This window comes from Gobius niger (genome assembly GCF_951799975.1).
Source record: "Gobius niger genome assembly, chromosome: 17".
NCBI lineage: Eukaryota > Metazoa > Chordata > Actinopteri > Gobiiformes > Gobiidae > Gobius > Gobius niger.
The window spans coordinates 11,100,617-11,121,378 of record NC_136868.1 but is presented as its reverse complement, the minus strand read 5'-3'; the positions used below and the strand labels follow the sequence as shown (position 1 = coordinate 11,121,378).

General features: G+C 42.4%; 1 protein-coding gene across 3 annotated transcripts in view; it reads left to right on the top strand.

Annotated features, from left to right (window-relative positions):
* Nucleotides 1–20,496, top strand: part of nhsa (Nance-Horan syndrome a (congenital cataracts and dental anomalies)) — a 94,588-nt gene extending 74,092 nt beyond the window's left edge. Inside the window, exons 2-9 of one of the 3 annotated variants that reach the window (XM_079574852.1) lie at nt 3,792–3,944; nt 5,609–5,730; nt 8,154–8,216; nt 11,908–12,100; nt 14,399–14,530; nt 14,851–17,499; nt 18,289–18,412; nt 19,630–20,496. In XM_079574852.1, coding sequence (XP_079430978.1) covers nt 3,792–3,944; nt 5,609–5,730; nt 8,154–8,216; nt 11,908–12,100; nt 14,399–14,530; nt 14,851–17,499; nt 18,289–18,412; nt 19,630–20,251 — 4,058 coding nt within the window. In that variant the 3' untranslated portion in view covers nt 20,252–20,496. Of the gene's footprint in view, nt 1–3,791; nt 3,945–5,608; nt 5,731–6,758; nt 6,801–8,153; nt 8,217–10,471; nt 10,667–11,907; nt 12,101–14,398; nt 14,531–14,850; nt 17,500–18,288; nt 18,413–19,629 lie in introns of those variants that run through there. The other 2 variants (XM_079574853.1, XM_079574854.1) reach the window with 2 other exon arrangements.
* Nucleotides 20,497–20,762: the final 266 nt, after the last annotated feature.

The following is a 20,762-nucleotide window of genomic DNA, read 5'->3' as shown; positions in this document are numbered from 1 at the left end:
TGTGCCTCGCAGCGTTCCTGGCACTGAACCGCAGCCTGATTTGAGGGGGTTGATCCTGAAATAAGAAAGAGAAATTGATACAGAAAGTAGATCTGAAATGAGCTCACCTGGAGAAAAGTGTGTTGTTGGAGAGGAGAAGAGAAAGTTGATGAGAGGTCATTGAGCTGCAAGATTGACACGTGTTTGTTTTTCTAGGCCGTTTGGGGCACCGGTTGACCCCTGCTCTTCTTCTAAAGTGCCTCCCCATTTGCGTCGCTATGACAACCTCACTCCAAACCTTTTACAGACCTCTCCATTAGCCTCCCTTTCAGCGACTGTCAAACTCTCTGTAGGTTAAAAGACGTGAACGTGTAGAGCAGCTTACTTTGTTATTGCTGATGTCGCATGGCTTTCCAGTTTGTCAAAAGAGGGGCAGCAGTGGTTCACATCTCAGCGGGGCAGGAACATGAAGCTGGATCTGGGTAAACAACGTCACAGGCTCATGAGCTACAAACACGTCAACCAACGTTCGTGAGAAATTGGGATGTAGCTTCAAATGGTGCAAAGGAAGAAGAGTCAGACAAGTGCTCCACATGTATAGTGGGGCAGCAACATTTGGGGGAAAACATCGAATTGTGATAAGCTTTGTGTTTCATGTTTTAAAATCTAGTCCTCTGTGCACACGCTTTCAACATGTTCCAGGGCTTTTTGGAGAAAAGCAAAACTAATACAATAGTTTAGAAGCTTTAGGGGTCTAAACAGGATATTTACATGCTAATTTACCTTAATAAATCCTTTTCATGGTCCCTCTGGGGTAATATAAGTGTAAATGGGATGATTGGAGGGTCTTTCATCTCCCCCTGGTGTCTCTGGCCAGAAAACCACACTTGCAAGTTGACTGCCACCGGACCGGAGCCACCAATACACACTAATAGAATCACAAAGAAGAAGCTAACAGGGGGCTTGTGCCACTTAAACAGTATATACAGCCAAGTTTGAGTGGAAAAAAATGATCTCCATTGTGTAATTGGATGTGTAATATCCCTCTCTCCCTCTGTCTTTTCTGTCAGCGTAGTATTTACTCTCACGGACAATTAATAAGACAAAAAAATGACAAAAATTTTATGAAAAAATGACGAAAAAAATGAAAAAAATGTGACAAAAAAATGAAAAAAATGTGATAAAATGTGATAAAAAATTTATGATAAAATGACAAAAATGTGACAAAAAATGACAAAAAAAATGGCAAAAAAAATGAAAAATAAAGTTACAAAAATGAGTTGAATACCCAACAAAAAACGATGGGAAAAAAATCTGATGACGTGAGGAAAAAGATCCTCTCGGTTCAGGCGGGAGTTAAGAGAAAGTGTCACAATAGCGATAAAAATGAGACGTAAATGAGGATGAAAATGCTATTAAAAAAATGACAAAAACAAAAAAGCAACAAAAACACACCCAAATAGTCGGCAAAAAAATGTATGAAAAAGCATCAAAAACGCAACTAAACCAGTGACAAAAAAGCGAGGAAGAATCTTACATCAGTTTGGTAGGTCTTAACTTTCAAATGAGGTGTTGCAATGGCCTATAGGCTGTAAGCTCCAGTCAAGATAACATCATTTGGGTAAAGCTGAACGGAGAAAAAGTGCATGGTTAAGGTGGGGGTTAAGAGGTTAATTCAACTGATATAATTAGTTTGGTTGAGCTCGAGTTAACGTGAAGAAAACCTGTAGAAAGTCAGTTGGTATTCTACATTCATGAGTCAATGAGTACTAATCCAGAAAAGCAAAATCATTTCCTTTCAGAAACATGTCGAGTAAGAAGGAAGATTGACTCAGCTCATTTCTGGTGGTCCTGCTTTGAGATTGAGACAGTGTCCAGATCCTGTCAGAGCAGGTCAGCGGGTCGCCTCTCAGCGCTGAAAGATCTCTCTGGGAGTTTTTTGGAGAAAGTCTGGTCCTTTTTGAGAGCAGATAAACTCTTTTCTCATGGGAATTTTATCTGCACAACAGTATTTTCTGTTTTCAGTGCTCTTAACTAATCTTAACTTCTTTAATGTAAGGAAAGTGTTGTTTTCTATGTCCAGAAAGCTGCTGGACTCTAGCTACCGAGTGTGCCCCGGAGCGGACATAAACAGAGGTCAGACAGAGCGACTGAGGCCGCTTCGGGTCAAGTACAAGCTCAGAAAGGTCCCGGAGCGAAAGGAAAGAGAACAGACGTGTTTGTGTGTGTTTAGATAAAAGCTTAGCGGCGCGTGTCCTGCAAGATGTAATCTCAAATCTGTGTCTGGGAGAAGATTTACTTTAACTTTGTGTCCTAATGTGCTAAGCTATTTTTAGTTCTTTGGTCCAAAACGGGCGTATTCAAAGCCCTTGTGCTTATTCGACTTTCTGAGCATGAAACCAATGAGAGGAAATCAAAGGGTTCTCAATCTGAGGTACAGGTGCAGCTTAAGCTTTGTGTCGCACTGTGTCACACTCTGAGTGTTGGTGACTATTATTTTATTTAGAAAGCAGGCTCCTAAAAGTGTTTCTTATTTTAAATATGTTTTATGTTCAAAATCTGCATACAAAGTGGGGCAAAAAAGTATTTGGTTTGTTCCCCATACTTCCTATTGGATTTCAACCAAATACTTTTTTGCCCCTCTGTAAATCATACAATAAGTCATACAATATATATCAGTTATTAGGGCTGGGACGATCCACTTTTGTCACAATCCGACATGTATCACGATACTCAGGGGCCGATCCGATATGTAAGTATTAATGAGCAATGTTTGCCTTTAAGTGTGTAAAAAGTCATGTGTCCAAAGTTTATAATTCAGATGACATTTGACATTTATTGAAGTGTTAAGATTGAAAAATGCATTAACACAAAAAGTGCTGTGTAACTGTTACTGGAAAACAAAGGAGGAGATGATAAAACTGCCTCCAAACACAAGTATTGAAAGTATTGCAATAGTATCGATACTTGGTATTGCAGCAAAAAGTATTGCGATCCAAATCCGATCCAGTATTTTGTCCCAGCCCTAGCAGTTATGGTTTTCACAAGCTTCTCAAAGTGTCACACTATTATTCATTCACTCCACACTCAGTGGTGTAGCCACAGCTGCCCCACGATAGACTGACAGAGGCGAGGCGGCCATAACCAACCACTCACTCACACACTACATTTGCACAAGCGATTTACTGCACAGAAGCATTCATATTTAAATAGTATTCAGTTTCACCTTTCACCAGCTGAAATCATCCCAAGAACCTCATGATGAGTGTTTATATACACCGTTTACCTTCACCTTACTGGTTCTGTTCCTCATGGCTGGTTTGGTAGTGATACTCCAGGCCCGTATAAATTTCTCCATGTGAAAATTTTCAGAACTACAGTTTCTTTATTTAATTTTCCTAATTCAATTTGCACTTTCAATTTGCCTCTCAGGAAACCACAATTGGAAAGCTAAACATCCTCTTTCACAAATTAGATTTCCCCACATGCGTTTGTCAGACCCCCCACATTACACAGAGTACATTACGGCGAAAGTGAGCGGCGTGTGAAACATGAGGAGACCAGAGGAGGCCGGAGGGAGTCGCCCCGGACACTGGTCAGGGTTCGCGGATGAAAGTCACAGGGGCGACTCGTGTTACATTAAAGCCCATTGTGAGGCCGTGGGTTAAAGCATTGTGCAAACAGCTCCAATTCCCCCGCACTTTCTCCCCTCCAGTCCAAGAGTTTACCCGTTATACTGTACTTCCTTCACCTCTGCTTCATGAGACAATGAAATATAATGAAGTCTAACTTTCCCTTTTTGTCTTTTACAGCCGTGTCTAACCTGGATGTGGAGAGTAAGCTGACGACACACTACCAGGCGCCGTGGCACCTGCAGCGAAACGTCTTCCACCCGAACACGCGTCCAGAATGTATCATCGAGCTGCACAGACAAGCCAACTTCAGCCTGTGGGCCCTGCACCGAGGTGACCACACACACACTTCTAATCTCTGTCCTAATCCTAATCTGCTCAACAATTAGCCTTTGTTTTCATTCTCCTGTGCAAATAATCCCTGGTGGTATTTGATACTCAAGACAACCAGTTTTGAGTTAAGGGCTTTGTCAATGCTGCTGCCTTTAGTGGTGTTAGTCTGGCCTCTAGTGGTGACTTACTGTAATTGCAAACTGAATGTCACTCACTTGAAAAGGGGAGAGCTTTGTCTTGAATTACAACAGTCAGAATATGTTCCTGAATCATTGTGTGTGGTGTTTTAGTAAATCAAATAAGCATCACGACCCTAAAAAAGGCTAAAATGTAGCTATGTTGGAAAAATCCTGAATAAAATGTAACTTGTGCACATTATTAAAGGAACAGGCCACCGTTTTTCCATATTGAGATATGTTCTTACCTGAGCTTCAAAATAAAAGTCCAGACCTTAAAAGTAAAGGTTGTAGTAAATTGCTAGTCTGATAATTGGTAACAAGTGTAAATTTGGTGTCACCACTGTAAAATTGTAGAAGGTATTGAAGATTATCCATTCATTGTCAAATTTGAAATTTATATAAACATATTTGTTGTACATACATTTCAAAATAAAGGTCCAGACCTTAAAAATGAAGGTTGTAGTAAGTTTTTAGTATAATAATTGGTAACTGGTGTAAATTTAGCGTCACTACAGTGAAAAATGTAGAAGCTATTGAAGAGTAATATCCATTAATTGTTATATTTTGGTATGGATTTCAAAATAAATGTCCAGATCCAAAAAATAAAGGTTGTAGTAAGCTAATCTAAAAATTGATAACTGGTGCCAACTTAGTGCCACTACAGTGAAAGCTGTGGAAGGTATTGAAGATTATCCATGAATGGTCATATTTCTGCATACATTTCAAAATAAAGGTCCAGACCTTAAAAGTAAAGGTTGTAGTAATTTGCTGGTATAATCATTGGTAGCTGGTGTAAATTTGGTGCCACTACAGTAAACAATGTAGAAGGTATTGAAGATTATCCATACATTGTCATATTTGCAATTTATACAAACATATTTGTTTATATAAATTTCAAAATAAAGGTCCAGACCTTTAAAGTAAAGGTTGTAGTAAGTTGCTAGTATAATAATTGGCAACTGTTGTGAGCTTGGTCGCTTCTAACTTCACCCCGTTTGGAGCTTTAGGAATACATTGGGAGAGGACAATTGCTAACAACATCTTTAGTCGTTTTGCCTGACTGAGGGCAGAATCAGAGGTCTTAGGTCTTTCATGTCAGGTGCTACTCTGGAGTGGAACACTGTAAACTCACGTCAAGAAGCCGAACTGAAGAAAATGTGCTCGGTTAAAGTGGTGGTTAAGAGGTTAATATTATGACATTCATTTGCCAATATATTTGCAGCCCAAGATCTGATGATTTTTGCAGTTGGTTGAAAGTATATTCTTTTGCTGTGGCACCAAGTTAGTGAAATAATATGTCAAAGGCCTTCAGTAAGTTTCCAACGGGACTGGGTCGTTTGAATTCGGGGTTTAAATCTCTCACTCTGAAAATCCAACGTGCTCAATTTATACAATCCAGTCCAGCTGACGACCTTGAAAACCTTTGTAGTGGTGTCTTTCTTTGTAGAATCCTTTCATAAGCTCTTGTTTATGTATGTTTTCCAGATCACGAGCAGAGGCGAGCCGACAGCAGGGAGCGAAGGGTGACCATATCCATCTCCGCTCTGCCCCCGATGCCCCTGCACCCCTCCCCGAAACACGACAACAAACCATCCAGTTTGAGCACGGTGAGAGTCGTCCCCTGTTTGTTTGTGGAGAAGAAAATCAAACTTTTACAGAGAGAATGAAGCAGAAGGGACTTGTTCAGGTTGAAAAGTGCTGTTGTGTAAGGCGCCATCTCCTGGAGGGGGCCAGTGCTGCTACCGTAGTGGGTTTGGAGGAAATGAGTAGCCAAAGTCCACTCTTGATCCAAATTGTCCTGATTTTCAACAGTAGTCATCTGTACTAGCTTATTTAACCTCTTAACCTCCACCTTAACTGAGCGCATTTTCTGCAGTTCAGCTTTACCCAAATCTAAAAGCTTCTCAACATGCAGAGCAACAGCGTTTTTGGCAGATTTTGTAAGTGATTTTGGCACGTTTTTTGTGGCTTTTTTCATTGCTTTTTTGTCAGGTTTTTGCCAAGTTCTTGTAACATATTTGTCGCTCTTTTGTTGCTTTTTTGTTAGATTTTTGTCGCATTTTTAAAGTGTTTTTGTCAGTTTTTTTTTAATCACTTTTTGTCACATTTATGGGGGTTTTTTGTCACGTTTTTTTGTCACTTTTTGTGGCTTTTTTGTTGCTTTTTTATTGCTTTCATGTCATGTTTTCACCACCTTTTTGTCACTTTTTTGTCACTTTTATGTCATGTTGGTGCTTTTTCATTCCTTTTTTCATTGCTTTTTGTCTTTGTTGTGGTTTCATCCTCGTTTTTGCTATTTTGATCCTTTTTTTTCTGAGGCTTTTAGATTTGGGTAAAGCCTAACTGGAGAAAATGTGCTCAGTCCAGGTGGGGGGTAAGAGGTTGAAAGCTTTTATGTGGCTCCCCATCACAGCACATCAATATAAGCTTCTCAAAATCAAGTTAAAGTTACGTTTTTCATCCCTAGACGTTTTGAGTGAATAAAAGCTCCTGAGTGAGAGCTGGAATAACCCTGTCCAGATGACGACTTTTAAACCTTTGCTGCTACAGTATGATAGTGTATCTGAAGGCTTTAAACAGGCCATAACTTTGAGCCATTAAAACAAACTTGCCATTTTCTTCCTCGCAAACACAGAGAAGCGTTAGAGATGCGTCCACACAGTTTACCCAGACGGAGGTAAAACTGCTTTATGTTTAATGTCAGTCAGCTGCAGCATGGATGTAAATATCTCATCCTCCACTCCTTGTTTGTGATTCTGTTATTTATGACACTCTGGACACACGTTTTTACGTTGTATTATGTATTTAAAGCCTCTTTTATTGTCTAGGTAAAGGCGCATGTCACTAAATTAAAATATTGTGGCAACATGAGTTTTCATTTGTGGTTCATTGGCAAAAAGTATAAAGCTTTGACTGATAATGATTTGGTGAAAAGTATTATTCATTTTAGACAGCCTTTTGCTGTAAGATAAATAAAAGAGTTGTAGCATGATGGAAAGAAATTGATGTACTTCTAATGCCAAGAATGTTTCCTTCAGCTTAGACGTAGATGATTTATTGTGGCAACATTACTTGAATTAAATAACATTTTCTTGAAATAAGTAAATTTGCCCTTGATTTTGGTAACTATTTACAAGAAATCTGTCCATGAGTAAATTTACACTTAAATTAAGAAAAAAAAACTCTCATTGCGATCCTGCACACTGGTCATTATAGCTCATTATAATAAATTAAGATAATTAATAATATCCTTATTAAATAAACTATATTTTTGCAAGTTTTGGCAGTATGCAGGATTTTTCCTGATTAATCTGTGACTCAACTTAAGATTTAATAAAAAATATTCTTAATTTATTTGAACTAAGATTGTTGCAGTTGTTTTTTTATTTTTTATTTATTTAAATATAAAAACTTGCCTCATGGACAAACTTCTTGAAATGTGTTTCTCAAAACAGGGGCAAATTCAAGGTGCATTATGCAACTTTTTATGTCAAAAAAAAAGTTGATATTTGTGCATATTTGACCTTGTCGTGACCCAGTGGTTGTATGAGCGGTTACCATGGCAACTTTACTTCTGATCACAGTGGCCTCTACAGCGCTTCAGGATCAATTGTTTTGTAGGTTTTCTGGTGAGAGGCTCCGTCTGCAGTGAAAACCGTCCAAACAATTGAACCTGGAGCGTCCGAGAGACCACTGTGATCAGAAGTAAAATTGCCATGGTAACCACTCATACAGCCACTGGTTCACTACAAGGTCAAATTTCAACAAACATCAACTTTTTTCCACATAAAAAGTTGCATAATGCACCTTTAACTCCTTTCAAGAAAATGTTACTTATTTGTTGATTAATTTTGCAGTAAATTTCATAAAAAAGAAAAGAAATCATTTCCAATTCTAATCATTTCAAAGTGAACTGAGCCACTAAAATGCCTCCACTCTCCCCACACTATTCTGATTTATTGACATTCGCCGGTGTTGACCTCTCCATCTCGTATTGTTTTTGTCATTTACATTGCCCTGTGTTGTGTAGTTCGATTCCACCCGCTCCTCCTCCCCCACCGAATGTTGTCGCCTGTCCCCCTGGAGCAGAAAGGTAACGGCCCTTCCCCTCCCTCCTCTTTCCTATACCGGCCTGTCCCGCGGGTTTCTTCTGCTGTGTGCTCCCTCTGACCCCGGGCTTCACAACTCTTTTCTAGCTTTCTTTATTCAGAAGCCTCTTTTCTAATGCATGCCTGTAATACTCTCATTACTGGCCGTGGCCGCTCTTCTCGTTTTGGGCATCTCAATGGCAGAGTTCATGCAAAGGCCTGCACTATGTCAAGAATGCTGCGGCTCCAGTCACTGGTTTCTGTAATGACAGGGTCCACAGCTCCAAAACCTGTGCCTAAGCTTACCCACAATCCCTCAGTGCTGCACGGAAAAACCCCAAAAGAGCTCCTGTCTCGCCCCAAAGCTGTTAGAATTAAGTATGTGCAAAAAGCAATTATCAGACGGAGGCTAACGCGCTGTTCCAGTTGTAGCTGTAGCAGGAGTAGTTTGAATGCAGTAAAAGTGGTAGTAATTGCACACACACACACATACAGAACATATTAGTGGTAGAGACGACTTTAGCTATACACAACTGCACATCTTTTACACCAGTGTCCGTTATTTGGGGGGAGTTTGGCATTTTTTCGTTCATACATTAAAAGCAGTACTATTAAGTATCTCATGCCCTCCATTGGCCACTGCAGGTGTCGTAGCATGTTGCGATTTTTTACTCATTAATTGTCCGTGAGAGTAAATACTACGCTGACAGAAAAGACAAAGGGAGAGAGGGATATTGTACATCCAGCTACACAATGAAGATAATGTTTTTCACTCAAACTGTAAATACTGTTTAAGTGGCGCTAGCCCACAGTTAGCTTCTTCTTTGTGATTCCATTAGTGTGTATTGGGGCTTCCGACACGTAGGCAGGGAAGTTGCAATTGTGAGACACCAGAGACACCAGGGGGAGATGAAAGACCCCCCAATCATCCCATTAACATTTGTATTACTCCCAGAGGGACTAAAAGGATTTAATAAGGTAAACAAGTTACTTAGTACTGCTTTAAATGCACTTGTAGCTCCAGTTACTTGAATTGTAATGACTAATATACTCCACAATTTTGTGTAAGTAGTATGTTATATTCCTTAGTTACTGAAGAAATGTATGTATTTTTGTAACTCCAACACTGGTATAGTGTATTGTCAGAAAAACAACTTTTACATCAAAACATGTACATAGATATCACGTTATGATGGTAAAATGGTCTCAGTTTATTGGCACCTTTCCACCTACAATAGTTGAAATATACTGTTTTCCCATAAACTTAAGAAATTGTAGTAGATAATGTAGTAATTGTAGTATAATATAGTGAGTGACTGTTAAAATTGTACTTGTAAAGGCTTCATCAGTTGTATATTTATTAAAGTACTACTGAATCTTGTCAGTATTGGTGATGATTAGTAAGTTGCAATAGAAGTAGAGGCCAACCTAATAATATATATTATAGAATTAAACAAACTAATCCGTGGGCTTGATTCACTGAACCAGGTGCTAAATTGCAAACTGTACAGTTTAAAATGGGTGTTTTGCAAATGATTTATCGCTAGAAACTTTTATACTATTAGTGATGCAAATCCGATGTATAATTTGATTTGTACTGTGGCCTTTTAGTGTTTATGAGAGACGAATATCCCAACTGCACCTGCTTTTGTTCACTTTCGCATGCAATATCTATTTCTGAATGTGTGCAAGCTCAAACACTTTTCCCACAAACTGAAGTAACTGGAGCGCAGCCTTTTTATAGTAGGACAGATGTAATATTTGTGAGTATGTAACATATATCAAGAAGTGGTGTCTACTCTTTACTTATACTGATAATAGCAGTAGGTTATAAAGGAGTAAGTACAATAGTAAAGTAACTATAGAACACTACGAGTCCCTAATAAGCATAATGTCCAAGAAACCATGATTTTAACGATCGAAATAAAAATGTCAAGAGTTTTTCATTAGACGCTTCAGTGACAACTCCCTTTTATCTTCAAACCAACAATTGCCCACAACCTCTAAAAGAGCCCTCGTGCCCCAAAGTTGTTCTCGCTGATTATAATTTGTGTACAAACAACGAGCACCAATCCTTCACAGCTCATGCAGACTTGGTTCAATGAGCCAATGGTCTCAGCGGCTCCTCTTCAGACGCCTCTTTTATGCCCCGCAAAAACAGATCAGCTGTGAAATGCCCTGCCTTTGATTCCCTCTCCGCAAGTCGGGCCCGAAGTTACCACGGAAACCGGTCTCTTTTGTGAGCCCCCGGGTTTTTTTTTTTTTTTCCCCTCTCGTCGTCGGGGTCTCATTGGACGGGGCTGGGAACTTGGAGCACAAAGGCTGTTTTTTAAAATGGGGGTGGGTTAGTTGTCGCCCCGTCTGTGGTGCCGGATAGAAAGAAGGTGGGAACTTAAGAACAGGATCGACAGTTTCACATGTGCCCCGCGCTCACCCGCCGACCGGACTCCCCGAGGTAAGATTCACGGATGTTGCTTGTATAATGATACAGTGCAGCGTCGGGGCCAATGGAGGAAAAAAAACAAACTTTGACCAACTTTTCCAGAGTCTGAGTATGTGGAAGAGCGGGAGTGCTCTCTGCCAAATATTTCCGGAGACTGCTTTCTTGCTTATTATGTTGAGCCGCACATTATTGGAGTGTGAGTCAAGCGTTTCCGATCTGACGCGTCGTGACCACAGAGGCTTCTGTTGTCACATTACGATCCCCTGTCGTAGTTGAAGAAGTGGTGTCTGGTTTGTTTTGGTTGGCTGCATGCCGCGGTGGATAGGAATGAGTTACATTTTCTCATACTGTTGGAGACAAAAGGGTTTGCATCATAGTTCTCATACAACTAGTGATAATATTTTGAAGCATTTGGCCACACATATACACCACTCTATGTATCATTTTTAGCTAAATTGCATGGTTAGTACAGTAGTAGTTATTATTTTGTTGTAAAGGCACTGTTCTTGACTACTCTTACTCTACTCTTCTGTGCTGACACGAACTAAAGCTTCTTCTCCTTCTTCTTTCTTGTTTGCATGCAGCATCGTTGCACGCTTTTATCCTCTCATTCATTCCAAAGCATGCTCTGTTGTACTCTCACCACTAAACGGATTGACATTGAGTGTGAAACTCAGCTTCTTGTAGGGCATTTAGTATTGATTTATCTTTGACCACAGAGTCCGCCTCAGATTAAAAACACCATCGATCTCCCCTCAGCTAGCCTCAAGCATCTCAATTCTTCTGGCTTTGTAGCAAAAAAAAAAAAATCTCTACACGAGCTGCACAATATAAGGAAAATAGGCTTTGTTTCATCCTGCAATACTACGCTGATTTTCTAAGGTTTAGGCCAACATTTTGTGGCATGCTTGTGGCACATAATTCTATACAAATATACAAAGCTTTGGATGCCCTGGTCAAAACTGTGGCTTCAGCAAAAAATTGCTACTTAAGCCTAAACCAGGTTAGAAAAAGACTAAACAAGGACACAATCATTACACATGTCTGTATTTATCCCAATATATTTATTTTATTGCAATAATTAAAAACAATTGCCACATAGCCAGTTATTACACTTGTCCCTGTTATACAAACAAACACAAGAGCAGCTCCTAATCCCTGTCTTTACCACATTGCCTTCTGTGAAGCTGAGTTTGCACTGCTCTCTATATTCAACGAAACGCACGCTAACCTTAAAACTCCATCTGTTTCAGGCCACGCCCCCTGACCCCGACACTGAGGGGGTCGCCCTGGGTCACCGCTCCAAGTGCCCCATCCCTAACATCCCCACCACTTTGGACAAGCAGACCAACTGGACTGGAGCCCTGCCGCTGCCCACGCCGGAGGAGCGCATGAAAACCAACTCTCAAGTCATCACCTCATGCGTCATACCTATTAATGTGACTGGTAAATGAGAGATTCCTTCATCGAGACACTGCTGCAGATCTCACAGGATAAAATCGTTCTTAAATACTTGATTCAATACAGTAAAACACTTGGCGGGTCATTTACCAAGTGTTTGCTCATGTACAAAACGAGTACCATGTGCGAAAGTGAAAAAGCAGCATTTGCGCATTTTTTACTTATGCAGCAGGATCTCATTTACATATTCTGATTTGGGGCCCCAAGACTACAATGCTGGCTATTTCACAACAGTAGCAGAGGCTATAAGTAATTACTGAGTATTTATATATGTATATATATATTTTAATGTATATATTGAGGAGGCAGTGGGGGCTCATTGGTTAGAGCATTTGACCATAGATCCAAAATGTAATCCAGCTTCAACCAGTGCATGTGTGAGTGTGAAGCTTTTGAATATTATATGTCAATTATTTTCCCTTTGCTTAATAGCTGAAGTATTTTCCAGTGGTACTAAAATTTCAGTTTGTTAAAGGGACTATACGGTATAGTATTTTCATCCCCCTACATGTTCCGGCCGTGTCCTAATGTGTAGAATGAGCCCAGACCTATTCACCACAACTGCCTTTAAAATCCTGCACTGTCACTCAAAAAGGTGTTACTTCGGGTCCGAATTGCCGTCATGCACAAGCTTGATATATAGATTGCAGTTGCGCGTAAGACCTGAGGTGGCAGTAGTGAGTATAAAATGACCAACTTGCATCTAGTCCAGGGGTGTCCAAACTTTTTTCATGGGGGGGCGCATACTGAAGCGTACACAGGGTGAAGGGCCATAGATCGGTGGTTAGTGCTGCAAAACCTTTGACTAGCAGAGGTTTAAATTGCACCCCACACCTTTATTTATGCTCAAAACCTTCATGCCAGCTCTGTCTCACAGTAAAAGGTTAGTTGTTTGGTTAGAATTGTGTAGAATTATTACATTTCAAATAAAAAGGACTATCTCTGATGATGTGTCCCGATTCAGCAAGAAGGCAGAGGGCCACCAAAAATTGGTCTGAGGGCCGCATTTGGCCCCCGGGCCGCACTTTGGACACCCCTGATCTAGTCTGTTTAAAGGTGCATTATGGAACTTTTTATGTGGAAAAAAAAAAAAAAAATCTTGATTGATTGATTATTTGACTTTTTTGTGACCCAATGGTTGTATGGGTGGTCAGCGTGGCGCTTTTACTTTCAATCACGATGGCCTCTACAAATCTCCAGGATCAATTGTTTTGCAGGTTTTCTGCCGAGAGGGTCTGTCAGCAGTGAAAACCTACCAGAAACTCTAAAAACAATTGATACTGGAGGCCACTGTAAAAGGCGCCATGTTGACCACCCATACAGCCGCTGAGTTACTACAAGGTCAAATACGCACTTCACATAGAAAGTTCCATAATGCACCTTTAAAAACATAAGTCACTTTAACTTAAATGTGTTCCAGACTATAGTGTACAGTAGTATATTCTATAAAGTTGCAGTTGTAGTGATAATGGTCTCCAGCCTCTATACTAAGCAGCTGGTTGTGGTCGGCATATAAAACAAAAAGTCCTTATAAACAAAACAAGCTCTTTGTGAAAGTGTAATGCGTGGCTTAGCTAAAGTGTTACTTCTAGAATACACATATTATAACTTTAAAAAACTGCAGTGTAAAATCACCCCAGATTTGCAAGTCATGCTTTCTGCCCTGTTAACCTGCTTTCTCACGCTCCGATGGTCCATCTCCTTCAGGACTAGGCAGGCCCCCGTGACTCGAATGCAAATGAGCAGTGTGTCCAGGCTCTTGAAAGGAGCTGCCTAATGTTATTTATCCTCATTGATTCGAATTTGGAGAGCTGGGTGCCTAAGCTAGCCGGGTCAAAGACAGTTAAAAACTAGAAAATGCACGTTGCAAGCGAATCCCTGCGATTGCCATGGTGCCGAACAGCCTGACCTGGTATCACATGATGGCCATAAAGCATGAGCAGGGAGGGGAAAGCAGCAAAGCAGGGAGAAAGCTCAAGTAAAAGGTCTTTTTACAACTTTAAGGTGTTACAGTGCAGCTACTGTACTAGCATCATTGCATTTTAAATTCATGGCCTTTACTTTAGCACAACTTCTTCGCAAGTCAAAACATTTACCTCATCTTTGACAATTTGTGTTCTCTGATCCATTTCTCTTATGCTATTTTTGCACGATATCTAAATTTATACATCCTTAAAGCAGTGCGGCTAGGTTTTATTTTTTATATGATGTGAAGGAGGAGAGGGAAGTGCTGCAGTTGCTTCTACACAAAGATTTCTCAGATCTGTGCTGTGTGTGTTGCAGGGGTTGGCTTCGACAGAGATGCCAGTGTGCGCTGCTCCCTGGTTCACTCTCAGTCTGTGCTTCAGCGGAGGAGGAAGCTGAGGAGACGCAGGACTGTGGCCGGCATTCCCAGACAGGTGCAGCAAGAGTTAGGTATGTACCACCAGTAACACATGCCTTCAAATTATATAATGGTGCTTTGTTATTAACATTTTTGCTTAAGAGTGCTTGACGAGGTTACAAATACTAACTATGGAGCATGATTGATATTTTTGTTTTTCCAAGCAGCCATTATTCTGCTCATGTTTTTGTTAGTTACGTCTTGATTCTTGTTTTCAAAAGGACCAACTTCATAATCTGCAGCGCACAGCTCAAAGTGTGCAGCTGCGGTTTGCTTTGTCATCATAAAGTTGTGTTTGACGCAGGAGTTATTCAGGGCATCTCTCTAAAAGACTGTGCTCTTCTGCTCACAGCGTTCTTTTCCTCCGCCGACTCGGACGACTCGCCGGGATCTCGAGAGCGGACTGTGATAGTTCATGCCAGTGCAGACGTCACCCCCTCCATTGACTTAAACACTCGCGACTCGGGCTGTCAGACCGAAGACTTCCTCATCTCAGCAGGAGCTCCATCCTGGAGGCGGATCAGAGCCCAAAGAGGTCAGGCCCTGTCCCTGTCCTACTCTGCAGGGAACATCTCCTCTCTGCGCGACCGCACTGACGACATGTTTGGTGGGTCTATGACCGCTCACCTGCGCACCCGCAGTTTACCCCGGGACCCCAGCCACCTGCTGGACAATGGGCACCATGACAGCGATGAGGAACTGTCTCCTTTTGAGGGGGAGGACTTCATGTCGACAGCAGCAGAGTTAAGACTGAGCGCTGAGGGTGGGAGCTCAGACCCTCAGTCCCTGTCTAGTCTGAAGTACAATCAGTTATCGGACAGTCCAGAACGAGGCTGGATGGAGCGGGCGCACTCAGCGCTGCCTCAGCAGAGCGACATGGGCAGCTGTGAGATCTCGTCCAGCTCGGACACCTTCAGCAGCCCAGTGCACTCAGCCGCCGCGGGGCTGGTGGGGCAGATGGATCACAAGGACGAGCACCAGTCGTCCAGTGGAAACTGGAGCGGCAGCAGTTCCACGTGCCCCTCCCAAACTTCAGAGACTCTGCCTCATGCCGCCTCACCCCCCCTCACAGGCTCCTCCCACTGTGACTCTGAGCTCTCTCTAAACGCTCCCACACACCACACAGACGACCCCCTGGACCACTACCATGGCCTAAGGACGCAGCGGGCCGGCTCCTTCTCCTCCACTGCCATGGACATCCTGGAGGAGGCGGGCGTGGGAACTCCGGTGGGCAGCGAGTGGGGCTACCCTCAGACAGAAGCCACCTGTCCACCGGACTTCAGCCCTGAGCCAAATAGAGAGAGCAGCCTGGACTGTCCCAGCTTCACCAGCATGGCCACATGTGAGAGCAGTTTCTCAGACAAACCTCCCTCTGAGAAGGCAGACACAGTGTCCCATTACTCTGTGGACACCGAGGGCTACTACACCTCCATGCACTTCGACTGTGGGCTCAAAGGCAGCAAGAGCTTCACTTATAACAGCTATGCATCATCTGAGTACAGCCTCTCTGACCTCAGCGGCCACTTGACCCTGGGCCGGCGCTGCCTGTCTCTGAGGAAGAAGAAGGCCAAGCCCAGTCCACCTCAAAGGAGCTCGTCTCTCAGGAAAATCAGCAGCGAGGGCCATCTCTCTGAACACACTGAACCAAAGATCAGCTGTGGGCAGCAGCCTTCACTGAGCTGTAAAGAGCGCAGGCTGCAGCTGGCCCTGACTGGCTCTGTAGGGCACATGGAGCGCTCAGTGTCCCGGGAGCCTCTGGAGCCTCTGGAGGTGTGGGATGGCTGCAGTGACCTGCCTGACCTTGGGGTTTTCAGCTCCACAGATGCTCACTCCTTTAAGGACGAGGGAGTGGTGCAGTCGGACTACGCAGACCTGTGGCTCCTCAATGACCTGAAGTCTAATGACCCCTACAGGTCTCTCTCTAATTCAAGCACAGCCACTGGCACCACAGTCATCGAGAAGAACCAGGACAGCTCCGAGTCCCAGACCTCTCAGTCAGGATCTAGAGCCACCACGCCCTCCCTGCCTTCAGTGGAGGGTGACTACAAACTCACCTCTCCAGAGAAGCTGGTCGGGTTAGCCAGTCCATCCAGCGGCTACTCCAGTCAGTCAGAAACCCCCACCTCCTCCATCCCCTCCGCCTTCTTCCCCGGGCCCTTGTCTCCAGCCAACAGGAAAAGAAAGCCCAAAGTCCCGGAGCGCAAATCTTCACTGACATCACAGTCCTACAAACACGGAGCATCTAAAAAGGACCTGGAGCTACCTGTGATCCCACCATCACATCTGGATTTGGCAGCTCTTCAAAACAACAACAAGGCTGTCGTTTATAGAACTCAAATCCTCCACCAAAACCGGCTGTCAGGGAAAAGTGCAGCAGTGCCACCGAGAGGAGAGGTGTACGATGTGCATCCCATGGCCATCACGCCTTCAGTGCTTCATACAGTGCAGCTCAAATCCATTTACAAGGACGCCAAAGAGAGTCTAGATGACATGACGCTAGATGCCACTCATGCAGATTCCACTGTGAACTTAAAAAGCGCACTGTCCACTTCCACCGAACTGAGCAGCTCTGTGTTATCCAGCTCCGAAGCCTCTCCCAAACAGTCGTGCGAGTCGGTGTTCACTTCCCACGAGGAGCTGGCGGACTCCTGCGAGACAAAAAGCCAAGACAGAGAGGTTCCATCTTCACTGGACAGCATGGCACATCAGGAGACAGCACCGGAGCGGACCGAAGTTAACAGGGAATCAGAAACACTCGCCCTCTCTGGAGAATCCACCCTAGAGTCGGAAAGCTTCATTGCCAGGAGACTGGAGATAGTGGAGGATGAGGATGATTTGGAGTTCAATAGCGTCAATGATACGCTGTCTATGGATAATCAGGGGGACATATCAGTGCAGCTAACGAACATCGAGGACAGTAAAGAGGTGGAAGACCCGGAGTCCTCAGGAGCATCGGCCGAAAGCTCCCTCAGCAGCAAAGACGAAGACTATTGCAGCAAAGGTAACGTGCTTTTAGCCAAATTATTCATAAAGTCACCTCTTAGCACTGGTGTTAGTGTCACAGTATTCCAGCGCTTTTCTCACCTGTCCACTCACACTGCATTTGGACACAGACCAGCGTATTTCCATGTATTTTCACAAGCTTTTCGAAAGGGAAATAGCTATGTTTCAATGTTGGACTATTTTTGAATGGCTAAAGTAAACAAAACACAAAGACTTCACTTATTTAGGCCATGTACACATTAAATGATCCTGTCTAAATTGGGATTTATACGTCTGCAAACATGATTCTGACAGTTCATGTTTCAGTCTTCTCTCAGATGTTCATTATTCAGGGCATGTTTAAAATGATACAAAAGAAATTTGACCGTCATCAGAGGTATCATAATTTGAATTTATTAATGGAAAACCCCTTGAGATGCAACATCTCATTTTCAAGGGTGACCAAAGCCCTATTACTTTAAATAATCAGTCTGTAAGTTTAAATGTTTTAAAAATGTACTAGGTCTGCAATTTGACATAACGTAAGTAATATTAAATAGTTGTATTCTTTCGTAAGTGTCTCCCATTGCTTGATCTCGGACATTAATCAGAATCTGCAGTGCGTCTTCTTGCTTGGTCTTGAAAGTTACAGTATAATTCCAGGTCTTAGTGTATTAATATGAATTCTTTGTAAACTTTTGGGGATGGTTATGGTGTGGTTCTTCGTAGCGTTTAGGAAATACTGTCTGGATTTCAAAACAGTGGTGATTTATTATCTAATCTAATATGTGTGGATAATGCTTTGCAGAGAGCACCCCCAGTGACCCCTCCGTGTCCCCTCTGAGCGATGAGTCCAGACCAGAGGACGACAGCGTGTTTCTGTCTCCAACAAAATCACGCACCACCGAGGACCTGTTCGCCATGATCCACAGGTCGGCACGAGCTAGTATTCCCTCACACACAGCAGTGATCACCCAAATCACCTTTTTCATGCTGTTGTCAATTTAGAGACTTTCCCACTGAAAGGCACCATAACAGATTTTTTTTTCTCGTAGAGGAACAAAGGTTGTTTTGTCCTCCTTTAGTAAATAGTAAACTCAGATATTTTGTGGCAAAATAGTATTTGTATCAATATGATGAACTTCCAGGCTAGTTTTCAAGCATTTCTTTGACAGTGACCCTGAAAAGTGGCCCTGCCAGTTATGAAACGTGCCTATTAACTTGTCCCTGTGAAGAATTCTATGCTACAAATATGTTTGGAAAGTAACATTTTAATTTACTGGCTTCCCCTTTCCTTTTTTCATTGTTAAAAATCAGTTATAGGGCCTTTAACATCTTAGGGTAGGCGCTCGTTTTCTCAACATTTCTTGGACACCACTTTTTTTTTTTACTTTTTTTTTTACATAAATAATCAGCTTATTGAAAACATTAACAATATATATCCAATATGGCAGCCATTCCCAAAGTCCCGGACATTGCGGCCCCCTTATTGTTCCAAAAATCTCCCAGGGCCCCCCAACGATAATAATTTACACTATTTGAAATAATTTGTTATTGTTTTACAGCTAAAAAATATATGAAAGTCATCTACAATAGCTACATACTGATTTAAAGAGGTACATAAATGTACATTTCCTTTCAAAATCTGTGTTGTTTTCAATGTACTTGTTTTGTAAACAAGCTTTGGGTGGCCCTGGACTCCACTTTGGGAACCACTGCAATATAGATATCCAAGTCAATTTAAAGGGACTATAGGGAGTCTAAAAATTTAGCTTAAAACTAAGTATCTTCATCCCCTACATGTTCCAGCCATGTCCCAATGTGTAGAATGAGCCCAGACCTATTCACCACAACCGCCTCTAAAATCCTGCACCATCACTCAAAAAGTTGTGACTTCGGGTCTGAAGTGCCGCCATGCACGAGCTTAATATAGAGACTGCAGTTACACGTAAGACCTGAGGTGGCAGTAGTGAGTATAAAATGACCAACTTGCTTCTAGTCTCTTTAATGAACCCAAAACCATTAACAGTTTTAGTAATTATTTAGGACAACACAGAAAAAACACATGTAAATTGCATAGGAGTGTCAATGCACTTCCTCTCCACATTTTCACATAACAGTGTTAGTAAGTTTGTTCATGTATTTTTAGGTCCAAGAGGAAAGTTTTGGGGCGTAAAGACTCGACGGAGACGCCAGTCAGAAATCGCCTCAGCATCGCTTCAGGAAGCACCTCCCCCTGTAACCCCGCCTCCAGCCCCAGCCCCACCTCCGCTGTGTCCCCTCCCCCTGCCGTAACCCCGCCCGCCGGCCTCCACAAAGCCCCAGGACCGATCTACAGGAACGCCAAACGGTCCAGCACCTCCAACGAAGAGTTCAAACTGCTGCTCCTGAAGAAGGGTAGCCGCTCGGACTCCGGTTACCGCATGTCGGCGACGGAGATCCTCAAAAGTCCCGTCACGCCCAAGTCTCCGAACGATTCGCTCCTATTCGACTCGCCAAGACCGCACGAAGAACCCGCATCGCCTCTGCAGTACCAGTCAAACGCCGAGCAGCCCGTCTCCAGCCCGTATCCCAAAGCGAACGCCGAGGGGTTTTCGCCCAAATCGTTCCACGCCTCGGGGGCATCCCGACAGGGGCGCTCGAGGATACCCCCTCCCGCCAGCAGCAGCCGGTACGGGATGAGGCGGCATTACTCCGCCCCGATGCAAGCGATCTCTGAGGGCGAGACGGAAAACTCAGACAGTAGTCCTCATGATGATCGATCATCATAGAGGTCGCTGTAAAAACTATTATGAACTACTGGACTAAAGCACATAAGGTAAAATGATTCAAATGAGCTGGAACAAATTTATAAACTTAAATCGGTTAAATTTTAAATATATATTTTAGTTTTTTAAACACATAGGAATCTATATTTACCGACGGAGTAGAGTTTCCCTTCATAATTGTATCATTTCAAGATTATATGGAATATTTTACACACAAAGGCACCGTCATTTTCAGAGGCAACCAGTTTATTTATAATTTTTAGAAAATTAGGAAAATTTAGGAAAATATAATAATGTTGCTCAAAACTTCTAACACATTTTTTTTTATTTGAATTAAATTAAATTAAATTAAAGCTATGTTAACCCACTTCTGTGTCAAAATACAGTATTTCCTCACTGAGTAATTCTCAACTGGGACCGAAAGTAGTTTTTACTGAAACATTTATATCAATATTTAACATCTGATAAAGTAGAAAAACACTGGTGATTAGTTTTTATCATAATTTTAGCCTTA